At 49.4% G+C, this 21746-nt stretch overlaps 1 protein-coding gene across 2 annotated transcripts in view; it reads right to left on the bottom strand.

Annotated features, from left to right (window-relative positions):
• Nucleotides 1-357: 357 nt before the first annotated feature.
• The window catches only part of LOC110496395 (AT-rich interactive domain-containing protein 1A), a 112150-nt gene continuing 90761 nt past the window's right edge, over nt 358-21746 (bottom strand). Inside the window, exons 8-19 of one of the 2 annotated variants that reach the window (XM_021572270.2) lie at nt 19304-19604; nt 13278-13438; nt 13008-13117; nt 12535-12744; nt 12166-12370; nt 8729-8858; nt 8187-8344; nt 7742-7997; nt 7433-7529; nt 6352-7189; nt 4111-4241; nt 358-3863 (exon numbers count right to left, since the gene is read on the bottom strand). In XM_021572270.2, coding sequence (XP_021427945.2) covers nt 1992-3863; nt 4111-4241; nt 6352-7189; nt 7433-7529; nt 7742-7997; nt 8187-8344; nt 8729-8858; nt 12166-12370; nt 12535-12744; nt 13008-13117; nt 13278-13438; nt 19304-19604 — 4469 coding nt within the window. In that variant the 3' untranslated portion in view covers nt 358-1991. The remainder of the gene's footprint in view (nt 3864-4110; nt 4242-6351; nt 7190-7432; nt 7530-7741; nt 7998-8186; nt 8345-8728; nt 8859-12165; nt 12371-12534; nt 12745-13007; nt 13118-13277; nt 13439-19303; nt 19605-21746) is intronic. The other variant, XM_021572271.2, reaches the window with a different exon arrangement.

Genomic DNA, 21746 nt, shown 5'->3' with positions numbered 1-21746 from the left:
ATTATAAAGAACTTTTAAACAATGGCAACACTGCCATGTTGCACTAAGCCCTGCTGTTGGAAAAACCATGAGTGTCCACACCTCCCTCGACGTTCATCTCGCCTTACCACTCAAAAAACGAGCCCAATATCTCCGGTGCTGCTTGTGGCAAAATCGACATTTAAGCAACGCATGCTCTATGGTACTCTAACATGAATGGCCCAGATTTGAGGTAGCTAACAAAGCCTTCAAGTTGAAGGCAAATAACACTGACTGTATGTACAGTTGTATGCTCAATATCATAACACTGTCAGCAACCTCCAGGAGAAGATGTCCTATACATGTCGGGAGAAATCCGTTGCATTGGAAGAATATATGTGTCAACTTGACTACATCCACAAGACGTAGTGGCAAAACGTTTACCGAAACGAGTGTTTCAGTTCAGCTCGTTCCTGCCTGGTTTCAGCCCGTTTGCGTCCGTTTGGTTACTTGTGAATACACCCTTGGTGGTATGACTGCAGCTCCACCAATAACAGACGCCTTCAAAAGTCCATAATAAATAAATCCATCAAACGTCTTACGAAGATTTAATGTACATTTATTCTTAACACATGGAACATATAGTATAAAGATTTCATATTGAAGAAATTATATTCATTAAGCCAAAAGAAAAGGGAAAAAGATGTGAATTTACATCAAGTCTTTAGCTACATTGTCTGAAATACAAATATGCAGAATCCATATCACTGGAAAAACAAAATTCAAAACGGTTTATTTCTTCATCAGGGGTCTTGCTTTGTTGTTTATGTAGGAGCTGAAATGGAACTGTAGCAGACGTGGTTTCAGTCATGTTAGTCTCAGGGGTACTGGAGACAAATTGATCTGTGTGTGTCGCAGGGGTGTGTGTGGGGGTGCGGGGGGGGCATTGCGAGGGAGTCGCAGCAGCGGAGTCCCTGTAGCGAGAGACAGGCGGGTGGGTCGGGGGTGAGGGGTCAAAAGGTTAGGTAATCCCATGGCGAATTTCCACTTGAGTGTAACCTTAATTCGTCGAAGATTAAAAATGGTGAAGCTCAACAGAAGGGTTCGAGAGAAAGGGAGAGAGGTGTAATGTACAACATCATATATACACTGCAGTCGGGACAGCAGAGGAGCAGTCCTAAGAGGTGGCTTCTTTCATAAGGGTCAAGTCATACAATCGAGGGACAGAGAAGAGGTCGGGGTGTTGTAAGGTTCACGATACTTTGGGGGGAAAGCCTTGTGTCATCTCTCTCAGTTCAACATTTAACTGAAATCATTTTCAAAAACGACAGCTTGCTGCCAAGCCAGCGTATCTCAGTGTGAAACAGTATCATTACAGTATGTTTACGGTTGTTTTTAAGGTGTACAGTACAGAAGTCCTACAATCTACTGCACAGGCCTCCCCGTTGAAGACGTGTCTGTCTGTTCACAGCTGATAACCTGGGTCATGTAGGGCTGAGTATATACAGCAGTATACCAAACCAGTCCAGGAGTCTGGTTCACCGTACATTAACTAGAAACAGGTTTTCCCCCGTCCATGCCCGCCTTGCTCACCCCCCTGCCAAACCCAAGGGAGGAGAACCTGGGTATATACCCCAAAACTCACTAGAAACGAGACAGCAATTTTGGTTACAGTTATGTTTTCTTCTATATTTTCATTAAAAAAAGTTGTTTGCCGCAGGGCAGCTCCCTCACTCCCTCCCCTACATCCATCCCAGGGTCCCATCTGATCGGTCTTATCACGTCAGTTTCCGTATTCCAGAATGATTAACTCCACCGCTACTTAAATCCGTCCTTTAGTGAGAACCAGGGGATAGAAAGGGTAGACAGTGGAATCCGAGGTGATTTTGCATAAATTAAAAAAAGGACAGTCAGTTTTGCTCTTAGTTCTCTCTTCCACTCACACTCAACAGACACACACAAAAAGAAAAGGGGGGGGGGAGAATGGAGCGGGGGAACAGAAAGAGAAAGCCAAGCTGAAGCCCCCACTGCTGTCATGACTGGCCAATCAGAAAGAGTACGTCACAGATCACATGGGACACCAGAGAGTTCATGAGTGGTGAGACAGAGATGTCCAGTAAGCGGGACTCGTACAGGGTGAACTCTGAGTGGTTCTCCTCCACCTTAGCCATGGCGTGCAGGGCGCGGGCCGCTCGCCGCATCATGTCTACGCTAGTGGGCTCAAAGTGCGCCCCCTGTAGGTGCATCAGGGAACTCTGGCTCTGCTGGTACTGCGTGGCTGCTAGACTGTCCTCCAGGAAGCCCAGGAGGTTACCTACGCTGGCTTTCTGCACGGCGATGGCCCTGGCCGCCATGCTGTCCCCCTGGGCCAGGTTGGCCAGTAAGACCACAGACATCTCCCTGCAGACAGCCACCTTCCTCTCCCCGACCAGACGCACCAGCGTCCCGTACAGCTTCTCCAGCCGGCTGAATGGAGGCGTGGCCAGGATAAGGTCCACGTTGTTGTCCTGGATGCTCAGCTTGCTGAGGGTCTCCAGCACCAGTCTCTGGGGGGATAGGGCCCCGTGGGGCCCCAGCATGGGAAAGGGGTCCAGGGCCTCGGCCGAAGGACAAACAGCCCAATGAAGCAGGCCGTCCAGCAGGGGCAGACAGATGCTCTCTGGGTAGATGGACAAGTCCAACTGGCCGGAGATGTTAGCCAGAGTGACCAGGCAGTTCTCCCTGAGGACCTCCAGACAGTCCCACCACCACTCGTCCCTCTCACAGCTCATCCTCTCGTCCTCGTCCTCCTCCTTCTCCTTCTCGTAGGTGACGGGGGCCTGTTTCCTCTCTGGGTGACGGTGGTGGAGCAGGACCAGACTGCCCAGCAGTAGTAGCAGCCCTGGGTGTTTGGACATCTCCAGGTCGTTGCCGGGGATGAAGGACAGCGAGCGGACGATGTTGGAGACGCAGACACAGCGGTGAGCCAGGGCGTCCTGCCAGTCCGACAGTGTGCTCAGCGCGGTCTCGTCCTTGCTGTGAGGCTCGTCCTCCAGGATGGTGATGTTGCGTCGGCTCTGCTGCGCCTGGCGGAGGGAGTACAGGAACCGTCCCCTGTTCTCCTTCTGCTCCTCGGCTGCTCCTCGCACCGCCTCCTCCGTCACCGAGCCCGGCCGGGCCGACAGGACGTCGTCGATGGTGGCGGTGACCGGGGCGGGCGTGGTCGGGGTGGAGGTCTTGGTGGTCTGCTCTTCCTTGCCAGGCTTAGTAGTCTCCTCTGGGTTCTCTGACACCGTCGGGGGCACGGCGACCTTTCTACTCTCGGCGGCCGATGGCAGCACCTGCTTCCTCTGCTTGAGGAGGTCGGACCGGCTCTCGAAGTGTGTCTGGATGTGTTCCGTGGTGTCCCCCCCGCCGATGCTCCAGTGGATCAGTCCGCTGTCAAAGCTCTGCCGCCGGCCTAGCTTACTGGAACGGCCCCCAGGGAAGGGGTCTTTCTTACGCACCATCTTGATGGGCAGCTTGTCAAACTTACTGGCCTGTTTGGGTTTCTCTTGTAGGAGGCTGAGGTTCTGGGGGGGCGAGGAGGTGGAAGAAGACTCCCCTCCTTCCCTCTCCTCCTCCTCCGCTGTCGACTTCTCAGGCGTGGATTTCTCCTCTTCCTCCTCCTTTTTCACCTGGACCTGCTGCGACGAGGTGGTGGTGTCTGCGTTGCTCTTCCTCTCGTCGTCCTCCTCTTCGTCCTCTTCCTCCTCCATGTCCTCCTGCTCGGGCAGCTCTTCGTCAGACCAGTCCTCGTCGGCAGCATACGGGTCGGTGAGTGTCCGCTGGCCAGGGTCTCCCACCTCATACTCCTTCAGGATGCCAAAGATCTGGATGAGGCAGCGTCTGAAATACTCCACAACCAGCTCCAGGAACCCAGGCAGCTGAGAGGAGACAGGATGTAGTTAGACATCTGTCAAATTAATCACGCATGAATCCTTTATACAGAGACGTGATCGAGACAAACTAGAAAATCTGAACAGAGGATAATGTCAGACGATACATATTGACATGTTGACGTTTTATCACAATGCTTCTTAGAGAAGGTTACTGTGTCATCTGGACTTCATAATGTTAATATTTCAAATGTATTATGGGTGTTTCATCAATCTAACGCCTGCGGGAACTCGCCTGGCAGAGGTTGAAAGTAGAAATGCTGTTGTCATCGTAGAGTAAAATATTAATGGTGTCCAAGGCCCACGTGCTCTCTGCTAGTAAGCCTGACTTCAGAGACATCATCACTCTCCAGGCCTCTGGGGTGCCTGAGGGAACAGAAACGACAGCAGTGACTGACACAGGATGATGGTACTACGTCACTACAATCACATACCTTGAAAAGGACACATTTAGGAGCAATGTTCCCTCTGAACTGCCGCGCAGAAGAAATGCCAGGCCGCTCACAGGAGCAAGAGATTGACATCCACCGAGTTTGCCCCATTAGTTTGCACTATATAGATATTTTTTATCTGTGATGGAATCAACATTATATCCGCCCCTTTTCAATGCAACAAAACAAAACAAATCCAACTTCGCAAGATTGAGTCTGTGATTTTGTTGTAGACAGAGCCAGAGTGCAACAAAGTAGAATTCGGGTGGGAAGCCCACGAGGGGGTTTTCAATCACCCGCAACTGAATGAATGCGCTTTTTATATTTCAGATCAGAATATTAGTATAGATCAGCAATGGAGAGTTACTGCTTCCTACATGAGCACAAAACGTGTAGGCCACATTTCAAGCTGGCATTGAAAAGCCATTCAGGTAGAAAGTTTAAGTCTTAATTAATGTGGCAGTGTTTTATTTTGAGACAGGCTTGAATATGCAAATAAGACAATAGGCAGAAGGATATCCAACATTGTTCAATTCTATGTATGGTAAATAATAATTCATTGTATTTTGTAAAGTGGTTTCTTACATCACAAAACACAATACAATGGAATTCTCAGTCATCTATTTGGCCCATGGTGTTACAGACCAAGTAAATAAATATGAATATCAAGCTCTTCATAATGTAGAAACGTTTAAAAGTCTCATGTGATGTAGGCCTGCATTGAACATCACATATAGGCTACTGTAGTCTATATGATAGAAATTAAAAAGCTATTACCATGTGAAAATATTATGGGATTTAGTCCATTGGTTTTGTTGGTAGGCCTACATTATGATCAAACAGCCACAACATATTGGTTACTGTCTAAAATTGTAAGGGTGCAGCCTATTGGTTACAGTCTACAACTGTAAGGGTGCAGCCTATTGGTTACTGTCTACAACTGTAAGGGTGCAGCCTGTTGGTTACTGTCTAAAACTGTAAGGGTGCAGCCTATTGGCTGCTGTCTAAAACTGTAAGGGTGCAGCCTATTGGCTACTGTCTAAAACTGTAAGGGTGCAGCCTATTGGCTACTGTCTAAAACTGTAAGGGTGCAGCCTATTGGTTACTGTCTAAAACTGTAAGGGTGCAGGCTATTGGTTACTGTCTACAACTGTAAGAGTGCAGCCTATTGGTTACTGTCTACAACTGTAAAGGTGCAGCCTATTGGTTACTGTCTACAACTGTAAGGGTGCAGCCTATTGGTTACTGTCTACAACTGTAAGGGTGCAGCCTATTGGTTACTGTCTACAACTGTAAGGGTGCAGCCTATTGGTTACTGTCTAAAACTGTACGGGTGCAGCCTATTGGCTACTGTCTAAAACTGTAAGGGTGCAGCCTATTGGCTACTGTCTACAACGTTATGGGTGCAGCCTATTGGCTACTGTCTACAACTGTATGGGTACAGCCTAATGGCTACTGTCTAAAACTGTAAGGGTACAGCCTATTGGCTACTGTCTACAACTGTAAGGCTACAGTCTATTGGCTACTGTCTACAACTGTAAGGGTGCAGCCTATTGGTTACTGTCTAAATCTGTAAGGGTGCAGTCTATTGGCTACTGTCTAAAACTAAGGCTACAGTCTATTGGCTACTGTCAACAAGGGTGCAGCCTATTGGCTACTGTCTACAACTGTAAGGGTGCAGCCTTTTGGCTACTGTCTACAACTGTAAGGCTACAGTCTATTGGATACTGTCTATAACTGTAAGGGTGCAGCCTATTGGCTACTGTCTACAACTGTAAGGGTGCAGCCTATTGGCTACTGTCTACAACTGTAAGGGTGCAGCCTCAGTGTTCATTGTAAACACGCCCTGGAAGTTCCACAAGATCCTCACAACCTTCAAGTTTCCTCTCACAATACCTCAAATTTGCTCAGTGCCCCAGAAATTTGAGGGAACATTGTTTAGGAGTATAATAACTATTATTAAATAATAGTTTGTTTTTTAAGAAACAGTGTAAGTGACTGCTAAACATCGAAAAGTTTTGGGTGAAAACAAATCACTTTCATACCGATGTCTTTCATGGTGAGTCGTCCTCGGGGTTTGAGGATGGGTTGGGAGGCCTCCACTGACCCTGGGGGGAAGGATATGTCCCGCCTGATGAGGGGTGGCTGCACGGGGGCCTGGCCTATGTGGGACGCGGGCACAGGGGGCCCCGCCTTCTGCATCTTGATGCCTGAGTGCATGTATGGAGACTTGGAGGGGGACGTCCGGCTTTCCATGGGGCGGGGCATGGGGGCGGGGCTGGACACCTGGGAAATATGGTTCTGGGAACTCTGATAGTTGGACTGCAGGGGTCTGGACATGGGGGGCCCCGAGCCCCCCGGCCCGTAGGGGGACTGCCTCTGGCTGGGGTGTCCAGGCCACTGGCTCTCATGGTTCATCCGCTGGTCAGCCCCTGGCATCATCTCCTCAGAGCGGTTCATGCCGTGGTACCCCTGGGGGGGCCCCTGGCCAGGTCCTGGAGGCCCCTGGCGATTCGGGTAGTTGGGGTAACCCATCTCATTGCGTCCCTGCCACATGGGGCCCTGGGGGCCGTCAGGGGCTGCCTGCATAGGGCTGCCCATCATTTGGGGAGGCAAGGAGGACTGGGAGTTGGGGACCCCGCTGGAGGGCCCCCGGTCTCGGCCGAAGGGGAAAGGGAACTGGCCCTGGGGGCCAGGTGGTCGGCGGTCAGAGCCGGGGTAGCCTGCGTTGTACTGATTGTACATGTCTTGTTGGACCTGGGGGCCCCCGGAGGGCTGGGGCCCTGGCTGCTGACCACTGAAGGGGACATTGTACATCCCATCCCCCTCGTGACGCTTGGCTGGGGGACCGTAGGCCCCGTCCACTGGAGGACGCTTGTAGTTCTGAAGACACACAGACACATGGTTAGCATCTCAATATCAAACCAGTGGATGATATATCCAGCACGTACATATTGATTATGGATTCAAATCATTTCACTACGTTATTGTATTCATACCGTATCAATACAACATCCCACATTCATTTCACTGAGTAAGTTACACCGCTAACTGCAAGTGAACATTTACAAGGCTTCTGAAGCAGATATGGGGACACACACAGAGCAGGGGACAAAATGCTCTTACGGGTTGTTGCTGTGGAAACATTCCTGGCTGCTGATTGGGGTAGGGGCCACCAGGTGGCACTCCTTGACCAGGATACTGATTACCATAGGAATCATGACTGAAACACAACATACACAAGGTTAACACTTTGGCAAATGAAATGCAGCAGAAGTTTAAATAAACTACACAGAAAACACAATCATAGAAAGCAAATGCTTGATTAGGTAACAGAAGCTCACACCAACATCAAAGCCTTCTTGAGAAAAGACAGTAGCGTATTTAACATGTATAAGATCCTGTACGTGAATTAGCCCCGTTTGAGGTACTGACCGTTGCTGCGGTGGGGGTCGGCTAGGGGAGTACATCCCCGAGTCGGCCCCTGAAGGCATCAGGTTGGGCTGGGGGGCCCCAGGACCCATACTGCCATCAGGACCCATCCCTGGCTCCTGTCTCCTGTCATATCCAGGTCCGTAGGGGTACTGTTGTCTCGGACCCATCTGCATGTTGGGGCCTGGGGGGCCTCTGTTGAACTGCCCCTCCATACCACTGTTAGAGCCCGGCCCTGGAGTCATGAATTGCTCTCCAGCTGCAGAGAGTTAGGGTTGAACAGTGAACAGTGTCTCAATATTGTATAGGACAAGTCTGTCTAGACTTAGCAGATGGTTGCACCACGCTCTTAACCAACTGAGCCACACATAATGTACAACGTACTCAGGAGAGTCTTCTCCTTATTTCCAAATACCATCTCTAAAAGCCAGTTAGACCTATCGCTCACCTTTCCTCATGCCACCAAAGGGGTCCTTGTTGGATTCGTAGGGCCCCATGTGACCCATCATCTCCGGGCCTCCCATCCCAGGCTGGTAGCTGTTGGGGGTCATGGAGTTCCGTCTGGCAAATGCTGGGTCACCCCCATCTGCAAACGGGTCCTGCAGCCTACAGGGAGGAGGTGAGAGAGGGAGGGAGAAGGAGGGAGGAAGAGGGGAGAGAAGGAGGGAGAGAGGGAGAGAGGGAGGAGGAGGGGAGAGAAGGAGGGAGGGAGGAGGAGGGGAGAGAAGGAGGAAGGGAGGAGGAGGGGAGAGGGGGAGGGAGGAGGAGGAGGGGAGAGGGGGAGGGAGGAGGAGGAGGGGAGAGAGGGAAAGAGAGATATTTAGAAAGAGAGAAAAACAGAGTTAATTACCCAAAAAACAAACCAGCTTAATAATGTTCAATTGTGTTGTTAGTTTGGTTCCCCTTGAATGGAGGGGAAGGAGATTGTTGTCAGGTGTAGTAGAGAGAGAGGATGTTTTCAGACAGTAGTTGAGTGTGTGTCATGGGTACCTGACGGGCATTGGGGGCATCTGGCTGTGAGGGGTGGAGGCTGGCGTGGGGGGCTTCAGGTCTCCCCCCTCCGCCATGGAACTACTGGTGGACTGGGGGGTCTGGGGGCCCTGCAGAGATCCAGACCCAGCTGCAACACACACACAGTCAAGATACGCACATTTTAGATACACACACACACACACGTCACAGGGCTAATGCCCACGCACAGATTCAGCTGTTATAGAAGAGACTCACAGTGGGAGAAAGACGGACCACTTCAGCCGTGTTAAGAGACTAAACCGGATCTCTCCGGTTCCCACGCTACACACAGAGCATGCTTTGGGCATCCATACACACACACAGAGCATGCTTTGGGCATCCATACACACACAGAGCATGCTTTGGGCATCCACACACACACACCCACAGAGCATGCTTTGGGCATCCACACACACACACAGAGCATGCTTTGGGCATCCACACACACAGAGCATGCTTTGGGCATCCACACACACACATAGCATGCTTTGGGCATCCACACACACACACACAGAGCATGCTTTGGGCATCCACACACACAGAGCATGCTTTGGGCATCCACACACACACACACACACACACACACACACACACACACACACACACACACACACACACACACACACACACACACACACACACACACACACACACACACACACACACACACACACACACACACACACACACACACACACACACACAGAGCATGCTTTGGGCATCCATACACACACACAGAGCATGCTTTGGGCATCCATACACACACACAGAGCATGCTTTGGGCATCCACACACACACACACACACACACACACACACAGAGCATGCTTTGGGCATCCACACACACACACACACAGAGCATGCTTTGGGCATACACACACACAGAGCATGCTTTGGGCATACACACACACACAGAGCATGCTTTGGGCATACACACACAGAGCATGCTTTGGGCATCCACACACACAGCGGTGCTGAATACTTCACATCTCAGCATGCCTTGCTGCTGGCATCACAAAGTCACCAGGAAATGCTGTAAAGGCTGTCAGATCACCACATGGGCCAGTGTGTGTGTGTGTTGTATGGAGTGTGTGTGTTGTATGGAGTGTGTGTGTTGTATGGAGTGGTATGGAGTGTGTGTGTTGAATGGAGTGGCTCTCGGCTTTAGCCCGGCTCATGCCTTCTCACTATTAGCATGCCTGTCAGATGACTCATGTGTTTTCATTCATACACACACGGTCATTGACAGGTCACAGTTATTCACATTTTCTCACATCTCACACATTGCAGTGCAAACATAAATCTGCCTGCCTGCCCTCCCTCCCCCTGCCTCCCTCCCCCGGGGCAGGGACTTCCCTCTACTACAGCTGAAGAGAGTGGGAGGAGGAGGAGGGGGGTGTAAGGGGGGAATCTCAGGAAAGGAGAAAAAAGACAGCAGGCCAGGGAGGGGGGGGAGCGTGTGACTTTACACACACAACCTCTTTTCCCATTCATCATTTTCTGGCTCAGCACAAAGCTCCAGGGAGGGGGGGGGGGGGGGGGGGGTGCCTGTGAAGCCGTGGGCCAGGACCCAGACACTAGGCCCTCCAGTAGTAGCAGCGAGTAATGGAGCGAATCAACAAACAAACCCCCACCCCCCTCCTGTCTTCCTACTATTGAGGGGCTGCCAGCAGACATACTCCCCATCAGAGATCTCCCCTGCAACCCTTTCCCCCTCTACCCTCTCCCCCAGCCTGGCACTTATTCCCCACCATAGAGGATCTCCCCACCCCACCCTCCAGCCACTGACTCCCTGCACCCTGACATGACAGCCCAGCAGAGCATTGAGGAGCACGTGGCTGGTTCTGGCATCGTGTGTTCATGGTGTGTCTGCCAGGCTGGCAGTGATACCAAAGACCAGCCTCTCCAGGCGAGAACACAACACCCTCCTGAGGAGATGTGCAGGGGGGGAGCAGATCCATCCCCATTGGATATGATTTGGAAAGGCACACACCTGTCTATAGGTCCCACAGTAGACAGTGCATGTCAGAGCAAAAACCAAGCCATTATGTCGAAGGAATAGGCCGTAGAGCTCCAAGACAGGATTGTGTCGGGGCACAGATCTGGGGAAGGGTACCAAAACATTTCTGCAGCATTGAAGGTCTCCAAGAACACAGTGGCCTCCATCATTCTTAAATGGAAGAAGTTTGGAACCACCAAGACTCTTCCTAGAGCTGGCCGCCTGGCCAAACTGAGCAATCAGTGAGAAGGGCCTTGGTCAGGGAGGTGACCAAGAACCTGATGGTCACTCTGACAGAGCTCCAGAGTACCTGTGTGGTGTTGGTTGTCCTTCTGGAAGGTTCTCCCATCTCTGCAGCACTCCACCAATCAGGCCTTTATGGTAGTGTGGCCAGATGGAAGCCACTCCTCAGTAAAAGGCACATGACAGCCTGCTTGTTATTTGCCAAAAGGCACCTAAAGACTCTCAGACCATGAGAAACAAGATTCTCTGGTCTGATGAAAACAAGAATGAACTCTTTGGCCTGAATGCCAAGCGTCACATCTGGAGGAAACCTGGCACCATCCCTACAGTGAAGCATGGTGGTGGCAGCATCATGCTGTGGGGATGTTTTTCAGCGGCAGGGACTGGAAGACTAGTCAGGATAGAGGCAAAGATGAACAGAGTAAAGTACAGAGAGATCCGTGATGAAAACCTGCTACAGAGTGCTCAGGACCTCAGACTGGGGTGAAGGTTCACCTTCCAACAGGACAACACCCGTAAGCACACAGCCAAGACAACACAGGAGTGGCTTCGGGACAAGTCTCTGAATGTCCTTGAGTGACCCAACCAGAGCCCGAACCCAATCAAACATCTCTGGAGACCTGGAAATAGCTGTGCAGCAACGCTTCCTATCCAACCTGACAGAGCTTGAGAGGACCTGCAGAGAAGAATGGGAGAAACTCCCCAAATACAGGTGTGCCAAGCTTGTAGCGTCATACCCACGAAGACTCAAGGCTGTAATCGCTGCCAAAGGTGATTCAACAAAGTACTGAGTAAAGGGTCTGAATACTTATGTAAATGTGATAAAAAATAAACATTTAACCTGTTTTTATTATTTTTGTTGTTGTCATTATGAGGTATTGTGTTTAGATTGAGTGAATTTTTATAACAAATGTTAGAATAAGGCGTAACAAAATGTGGAAAAGGTCAAGAGGTCTGAATACTTTCACAATGCATTGTATGTGATTAACAGCACAGTAACCACAAGAACCTCAAGAGACTATTGAAACCAAACACTCTTTCACTCATCCATTTAAATCTACTTGACTATGTATAACTCAAACTGAGTCGGTATGGGAGGGGGGGTGAAGTACTAGTTTGAGTATCCGGCACTGACATGGACTGGGGGGCTGACAGACAGACAGACAGACACTGACCTGGGCTGGGGGGCTGGATCTTGGGCTGGGTGGTCTTTTTGGCGTCGATGAAGAGATCCGGGGGCGGGTCCTCGCCACGTTCGATCTTGCACTCGAAGGCGTACAGACACTGGATGTACTGCTTCTTCAGAGAGCTGGCGGCGCTGCTGGACGTGCCCACGTTCAGGTTGGTGGACAACTCCCTCCACTTCTTATTCTTGTTCACCTGGTGGGCGGAAGGAACGAATATGTCATGTTCTGGCATAGAACAACTCTATACTGCTGTAGAAAAATGAAATGACAATAACACAAGATTATCAGGCAAATAATGACACGTTGGTGTACTAAAACAGAGAGATAATTAAATACTGCAACACAGGAACCACTGACCTGTGTGAGGCCGCCGATCTCTTTGACCGAGACGTAAAGTCTGAAGAGGTCCAGAGGTTTGCGTCCCACGGCGGGAAGGTTGGTCATGCCCGTGGCCTTCTCCTCAGCGAACGCCAGGTACCGGTCTACCCACGTCCTCCTCTCCGGCTCCGGACCCAGCTCATACAGACGAGTTATCTTCTCATTGGTTGTCGTCGAAGAGTTTGACTTCTGAAAAAGAGAGATGGGAGGAGGAAGAGGTGAGGATTTGGCTTGACATTCGCCATTCACTTCAACTTACTTCCACTCACTACCTCATAGAAGTAGAATCCCAATCCCAGGTCAGCCATATTGAGTGTCCCCATGAGGCTACCAGTCAAAGTGCCACGAGGGGCTTTGACATTCTAGGGATTCTATTTCTATGCACAAACACAGCCATGCAGCGCTCTCATTCTGACTGTATCATTCAGTACCACAAGTTAGAGACCACAAACCTTCTTTACCTTCTTGGTTTCTGGTTTGGACGTGCCGTCCAGCTTGTTGTTCATCTTCTGGGCTGGGTTCAGTTTGACATCGATGCCAAACTCAGGGCTAGGAGCCATGCCTGGCAGAGGGAGAACAAATCAGGGGGGGAGTAACATTTCAATCCAATATCAAATATCGCATCAGATGATATTCCAAAACCAATCTTTTGTCCACTTGAGTTGGGTGATTAAACAAATTACCAGACACAACCACAGACTGGATATCTTGTCCAGACTCACCAGGTGTGTTGTTGGCCATGTTCCCTCCCATTGGCCCTCCTCCGTAAGGTCCTCCCTGGTTCATCATACCTTGCATGCTGTTGATGGCCCCCGGCCCAGGGCCATACGGAGGCCCTGCTCCCATCATCCCCTGGGGCATATTGGGGGGGTAACCTGGAGGCCTGGAAAGGTGGGAGGGGGAGACGACAACATAAATCCATTCACAATGGTTATGATTAGTGGTGTAACGAACTGTCCGGATCACCCCCCACGGTTCGGCACGCATGTGGACCGCGGATCAATTGCATTTTGGCTTCCCTGTCAAATATGATGACGGAAGAAGGGTGGTGGACATCACCACTACGGTGGGAAGACATTGAGCCACAGAAAGCCGTAAGATCATGGAAATACATGGCCACACATTTAAAGCGTCATCAGCCTGGTGTGTCAGTGACAGGAGCCAACTCAGCCAAGAGACAACAACTTCTCACCGCGACATCAGCCTGGTGGGTCAGTGACAGGAGCCAACTCAGCCAAGAGACAACAACTTCTCACCGCGACATCAGCCTGGTGTGTCAGTGACAGGAACCAACTCAACCAAGAGACAACTTCTCACCGCGACATCAGCCTGGTGTGTCAGTGACAGGAACCAACTCAGCCAAGAGACAACTTCTCACCGCGACATCAGCCTGGTGTGTCAGGGACAGGAACCAACTCAGCCAAGAGACAACTTCTCACCGCGACATCAGCCTGGTGTGTCAGTGACAGGAGCCAACTCAGCCAAGAGACAACAACTTCTCACCGCGACATCAGCCTGGTGTGTCAGGGACGGGAACCAACTCAGCCAATAGACAACAACTTCTCACCGAGACATCAGCCTGGTGTGTCAGGGACAGGAGCCAACTCAGCCAAGACACAACAACTTCTCACCGCGACATCAGCCTGGTGTGTCAGGGACAGGAGCCAACTCAGCCAAGAGACAACAACTTCTCACCGCGACATCAGCCTGGTGTGTCAGGGACGGGAACCAACTCAGCCAAGAGACAACTTCTCACTGCGACATTTAAGCAGCCCTTTGCTGGCGAATCAGACCGGACTAAATCTACTGGGATGTTTATCTCTGCAGACATGAGGCCACACTGTTGTGGAAAACAAAGGGTTTAAAAATATGGTGAAAGTGCTTGAGCCACGCTAGGAAATCCCCCTGGCGCACCTTCAGTAAGAAGATCTTGCCAGATCTGTATGAACAGGAAAATATCAACATTGTCAATGAATTATCCAAGACATCATCTGTTGCTCTCACCACAGACGGGTGGACCTCCAGGGTAACAGAAAGCTACGTGACTGTTCACTACACCACAGAGGAGTGGACCTCCAGAGTAACAGAAAGCTATGTGACTGTTCACTACACCACAGAGGAGTGGACCTCCAGGGTAACAGAAAGCTATGTGACTGTTCACTACACCACAGAGGAGTGGACCTCCAGGGTAACAGAAAGCTACGTGACTGACTGTTCACTACAACACAGAGGAGTGGTCCTCCAGGGTAACAGAAAGCTATGTGACTGTGACTGTTCACTACACCACAGAAGAGTGGAACTCCAGAGTAACAGAAAGCTACGTGACTGTGACTGTTCACTACACCACAGATGAGTGGACCTCCAGGGTAACAGAAAGCTACGTGACTGTGACTGTTCACTACACCACAGAGGAGTGGACCTCCAGGGTAACAGAAAGCTATGTGACTGTTCACTACACCACAGAAGAGTGGAACTCCAGAGTAACAGAAAGCTACGTGACTGTGACTGTTCACTACACCACAGATGAGTGGACCTCCAGGGTAACAGAAAGCTACGTGACTGTGACTGTTCACTACACCACAGAGGAGTGGACCTCCAGGGTAACAGAACGCTACGTGACTGTGACTGTTCACTACACCACAGAGGAGTGGACCTCCAGGGTAACAGAAAGCTACGTGACTGTTCACTACACCACAGAGGAGTGGACCTCCAGGGTAACAGAAAGCTATGTGACTGTTCACTACACCACAGACGGCTGGACCTCCAGGGCAACGGAAAGCTATGTGACTGTGACTGCTCACTATACCACAGAGGAGTGGACCTCCAGGGTAACAGAAAGCTACGTGACTGTGACTGTTCACTACACCACAGAGGAGTGGACCTCCAGGGTAACAGAAAGCTACGTGACTGTGACTGTTCACTACACCACAGAGGAGTGGACCTCCAGGGTAACAGAAAGCTACGTGACTGTTCACTACACCACAGAGGAGTGGACCTCCAGGGTAACAGAAAGCTATGTGACTGTTCACTACACCACAGAGGAGTGGGCCTCCAGGGTAACAGAAAGCTACGTGACTGTGACTGTTCACTACACCACAGAGGAGTGGACCTCCAGAGTAACAGAAAGCTATGTGACTATTCACTACACCACAGAGGAGTGGACCTCCAGGGTAACAGAAAGCTATGTGACTGTTCACTACACCACAAAGGAGTGGACCTCCAGGGTAACAGAAAGCTACGTGACTGTTCACTACACCACAGAGGAGTGGGGCTCCAGGGTAACAGAAAGCTACGTGACTGTGACTGTTCACTACACCAGAGGAGAGGACCTCCAGGGTAACAGAAAGCTACGTGACTGTGACTGTTCACTACACCACAGAGGAGTGGGCCTCCAGGGTAACAGAAAGCTACGTGATTGTGACTGTTCACTACACCACAGAGGAGTGGACCTCCAGAGTAACAGAAAGCTATGTGACTGTTCACTACACCACAGAGGAGTGGACCTCCAGGGTAACAGAAAGCTATGTGACTGTTCACTACACCACAGAGGAGTGGACCTCCAGGGTAACAGAAAGCTACGTGACTGTTCACTACACCACAGAGGAGTGGACCTCCAGGGTAACAGAAAGCTATGTGACTGTTCACTACACCACAGAGGAGTGGACCTCCAGGGTAACAGAAAGCTACGTGACTTTGACTGTTCACTACACCACAGAGGAGTGGACCTCCAGGGTAACGGAAAGCTATGTGACTGTTCACTACACCACAGAGGAGTGGACCTCCAGGGCAACGGAAAACTACGTGACTGTGACTGTTCACTACACCACAGAGGAGTGGACCTCCAGGGTAACAGAAAGCTACGTGACTGTGACTGTTCACTACACCACAGAGGAGTGGACCTCCAGGGTAACAGAAAGCTACGTGACTGTGACTGTTCACTACACCACAGAGGAGTGGGCCTCCAGGGTAACAGAAAGCTACCTGACTGTGACTGTTCACTACACCACAGAGGAGTGGACCTCCAGGGTAACAGAAAGCTACGTGACTGTGACTGTTCACTACACCACAGAGGAGTGGACCTCCAGGGTAACAGAAAGCTATGTGACTGTTCACTACACCACAGAGGAGTGGACCTCCAGGGTAACAGAAAGCTACGTGACTGTTCACTACACCACAGAGGAGTGGACCTCCAGGGTAACAGAAAGCTACGTGACTTTTCACTACACCACAGAGGAGTGGACCTCCAGGGTAACAGAAAGCTATGTGACTTTTCACTACACCACAGAGGAGTGGACCTCCAGGGTAACAGAAAGCTACGTGACTGTTCACTACACCACAGAGGAGTGGACCTCCAGGGTAACAGAAAGCTACATGACTGTTCACTACACCACAGAGGAGTGGACCTCCAGGGTAACAGAAAGCTACATGACTGTTCACTACACCACAGAGGAGTGGACCTCCAGGGTAACAGAAAGCTACGTGACTGTTCACTACACCACAGAGGAGTGGGAGATGTGAAGTCCGGTGCTACAGACACGCCCCCTCTATGAGAGTCACACAGGTACTGCTAGGAGCAGTAGCAGAGTGGAAGATAGCTTGCTTTGCACATGTGATCAATTTAGCATCCCAAAGGGGAATCTCAGGTAACCAGATGGAACGCCTCCTTGGGAGGATCAGGAACGTGGTTTCCTTTTTCCCCTGAAGCACAACAGCAAGAACTGCTACAGCTACCGACCCACAAGCTCATACACCATGTCACAACAAGATGGAACTCCACTTATGACATGTTGGAGAGCCATCTTGAACAGCAGGCAGCTGTATACTCTGCACTGACAGACAAGACCCTGAAAAAACATAGACATCATCACCTTGTCTGATGACGTGAAAGTGTCAGAGGAGGTCCTCCAGGTGATCAAACCCCACAAAACGGTTACAACCCTACTGAGCACTGAAACTGCACTGTCTGTGTCCATGATCCTACCTCTGAAAACAAGGATTCTACAATCTATGGCCCCAAGTGAGGAAGACAGCACCATCACTAGAGATGCCAAGGCGGCCATTAGAGAGGAATTGAAGCCCAGATACCCCCCTAATGTACAGGACTACATTCATAGATCTACTGCACTGGATCCAAGGTTCAAGTCCCTGTCTCACCTAGACCCTGCCCTACACCGGAGGACATACCGTGTTCTCAACACTGACATTGTGGCCACTGAAGAGGTAATAAATGATAAGAGTGAATTACTTAAATAATAAATACACTGCAGTCTAATCTTAGTCTATGCTATCGCTATTAGAATCAGCCATTTTTGATTGGAATAATAATGGCTTTTATTAAATGTTGTAGCCCACAATTACAGTTCTATGAAATATGAAAATAAATAATGAATTGGTCCTTCATGAGCAAGGACACCATCAAAGAGGAGGTGGCATCCTACCAGGCGGCGAGCCTGGTGATCCACTGGCATGGTGGAAAAGCAATGAGTGTAAATACCCTCACATTGTCACGACGGCAAGGCGCTACATGGCAGTGCCTGGCACTTCAGTTCCTAGCGAGAGGCTGTTCGCCACGGCAGGGGACAGAGTGACTGCAGAGGTCTCCCCTCTCCCCAGACTATGTAGACATCAACATCTTTTAGAAAAAGAATGAAGTTATAAGCTCAGATCTGCTTTTTCTTTCTTGTTGTTCTCTTGTTTGATGACGTGGACACGGGCTATTTTTACATTCACTATTGTTCACAGGAAGAAGGTTTCATGCCTCATATTGCACTTTAATTTAACAATTGAGTATTGAGTATTTTATTTTAAGATTTTATTTAAACATTGAAAAGTCCCTTGCTTGAAGTGTTTAAGTTATAAATGGAAAGAAAAGTTCTAGTAATCTGATCTGAAAAACGATTTGATCTGTGACTCAAAACAGTGATCTGAACCGTGAGTTTTGTGATCCGTTGCACCACTAGTTACGATACATGACAGTTAAAAAAACATGGCAATATTCAAAACATATATACAGAAGAATATCGTTGCTGTCGGATGAAAATGTGTTCAAAATAGCTTCTAAAGTCTCTTAATTGTACGTTCGTCAATGGAAAAATATGGCAGTTTTTCCCATTTCCTGAAAAGATTGTTTTGGAGATAAGAGGCTTACTGTATTTCTCATCCCTCCCTTTTCTTACAGAGGCCCACTTCTGCCTAGTTGTCTCCTCTCCTTTCTTCCTTCTCTGCTCAACATCGTCAGTGAACACTTGGGTTGCACTCAGTAGGGCACACCAAAGCAAAACGCTTGATTCTTTTTAAAGAGTATTTCTTTCCGTTTCAAAATGTTTTACTCCCTACTGAACAGGGTCTTACCTCGTGATGTACACGTCTGTTTCCGGCCTGTCTTTACATGTCTGTCTGTCTTTGGAGCTCTGTGGCTAATGTCTTTCTCTCTGTGCTTCTCTGCTTGGAGACTCAGCTGACTTCCTGACTGAACAACGGTGTGACTCACTGCCTGGATCACTGTTCTCATAAGCCACCTCTCTGTCCCTGTGTTCCCCTAGCTCGTCTACATCTTAGATGGCTGGCTCACACCTGACCTCTCCTCTCACACAGCAGAGCCTGGGAGTGGGAAGAATCAAACAATGGTTTTTTCAGGGTCACACAAACACACAATTTCCAACAAAGAGATGAACCTTGTAATATTGAACGGCGCTCGCCGCTGACCTGTCTCCTAAAGCAGTAAGGAAGTGCAGACCAGGCAGCCTACCTGTTGAGTATAGAGTTGGCTCCGTGATGCATGGTAGAGGCTACATCTGGAGGGCCCCCGGGGCCCTTCCTGTTCATGCCTGGAGGGGGGCACATCCCAGAGGTCACCTGTGGAGGCATGCCGGGGCCCATGTTGGGGCCCATCCCGGGGCCGTAGGGGCGGGCAGCCATCTGACCCGGGCCCATCCTGCCAGGGGGCATGCCTGCATACGGCGCCCCACCAGCCTGGCCTGGCATGCCCCCCGGACCACCAGGGTAGTTGGCGTTGGGCATGCCACTGTAGCCAGGCTGTCTGGGGTAACCTGGAGGGAGGGGAGAGAGACAGAGAGACATCCAGGGACTGTTCAGAAGGGCAATGTTTTTTTATTATTGGACAAGTCCATGTAGTACCTCCCTGTTTCACTCGGTTTCAAAACGTTGAATTTTTACTGAATACAACCCAGGTCTTACACTAACACAGCAAGAGTCCTAATCCTAAACGGTGCCTTGATTGAACCAAAATCAGGAAATGGACTTAACAGATAGGCCTAATATTTGAGTTTAAAAAGGAGGCTTTTATTCAAGCAAATAGATCGATACCTGTGGTGAAGCTTTAGGCCCGATGTATGTAGCCTGCCTCAGCAACCGTCTAGCCTCCGGAATATAGAAACCTGGCCGGGAGTTTCAGTGGTCCACATCTACAGATAACGCCTCTCTCTCGGTTTCTGTTCTGACAGGCTAGCCGATGAAACAGGGTGTAGATGCTGGAGTCCGATTCGATGAGTAATCCATCTCCATACTTCTTCAAAGCCCGTGCAGAAAGCCCTCTGAGGGATGCAGCTTCAAAAGGTTTGCTGTGTCTAGGCTACCTCAGAAACGCTGTGTCTAGGCTACCTCAGAAACGCTGTGTCTAGGCTACCTCAGAAACGCTGTGTCTAGGCTACCTCAGAAACGCTGTGTCTAGGCTACCTCAGAAACACTGTGTCTAGGCTACCTCAGAAACACTGTGTCTAGGCTACCTCAGAAACACTGTGTCTAGGCTACCTCAGAAACACTGTGTCTAGGCTACCTCAGAAACACTGTGTCTAGGCTACCTCAGAAACGCTGTGTCTTGGTTATCTCAGAAACGCTGTGACCACTGTAGGATGACAATTGAAAAATCTTTTGAAAGATTTGGATGTTCTGATCTTTTTATTAACGGTCCAGAGAGCAACACTAGGCTGTAAGAGAGGACGAAAGGAGAGAACAGTGCCCCTACTAGCTCAACTATCACTTTGCAAATCAGGACGAGCCCTGTGTGTATGTCTACTGGCTCCTACTACCAGTAGACATACACACGTGGCTCCTACTACCGCGCTTCAGGAGGATCATACTTTCCCTGTTGATGCGTTTATTTCCCCTTCTCTAGCTATAGCGATACTAACTATAGCGATACTAACTATAGCGACCCTAACTATAACGACACTAACTATAGCGATACTAACTATAGCGATACTAACTATAGCAAAACCAGGAAGTGGGAAATCTGAGGTTTGTAGATTTCTTGGCCTATCCAATATACAGTGTCTATGGGGTCATATTGCACTTCCTAAGGCTTCCACTAGATGTCGACAGTCTTTAGAACGTTGTTTCAGGCCTCTACTGTGAAGTTGGAGAGAATGAGAGCTGATTGAGTCATGGGTCTGCCAAAAGGCCATGTGCTCAGTCAGGCATGCGCCCGAGAGAGTTAGCTCCGTTCCCTTTCATTTCTAAAGACAAAGGAATTCTCCGGTTGAAACATTATCTAAGATTTATGTTAAAAACATCCTAAAGATTGATTCTATACATCGTTTGACATGATTCTACGAACTGTAATATAACTTTTTTGACTTTGTCTGGACCTAGTGCCTGCGCATTTGGATTACTGTACTAAATACGCGACCAAAAAGGAGGTATTTGGACATAAATGGTGGACTTTATTGAACAAAACTAACATTTATTGTGGAACTGCGATTCCTGGGAATGCATTCTAATGAAGATCATCAAAGGTAAGTGAATATTTATAATGCTATTTCTGACTTCTGTTGACTCCACAACATGGCAGGTATCTATCTGTATGGTGGCTGAGCGCTGTACTCAGAATATTCCATGGGGTGCTTTTTCCGTAAAGCTTTTTTGAAATCTGATACATTGGTTGCATTAAGGAGAAGTATATCTTTAATTCCATGCATAACAGTTGTATTTTCATCAACATTTATGATGAGTATTTCTGTAAATTGACGTAGCTCTCTACACTTTCACCGGATGTTTTGGAGGCAAAATATAACAACGCGCCAATGTATACTGAGATTTTGGGATATAAATATGCACTTTATCAAACAAAACATACATGTATTGTGTAACATGAAGTCCTATGAGTGCCATCTGATGAAGCTGGTGATTCATTTTCTCTATTTCTGCTTTTTGTGACTCCTCTCTTTGGCTGG

Source organism: Oncorhynchus mykiss, chromosome 18 (assembly GCF_013265735.2).
Source record: "Oncorhynchus mykiss isolate Arlee chromosome 18, USDA_OmykA_1.1, whole genome shotgun sequence".
In the NCBI taxonomy this organism is placed as follows: Eukaryota; Metazoa; Chordata; class Actinopteri; order Salmoniformes; family Salmonidae; genus Oncorhynchus; species Oncorhynchus mykiss.
This window is presented reverse-complemented; position numbering and strand designations above follow the sequence as displayed.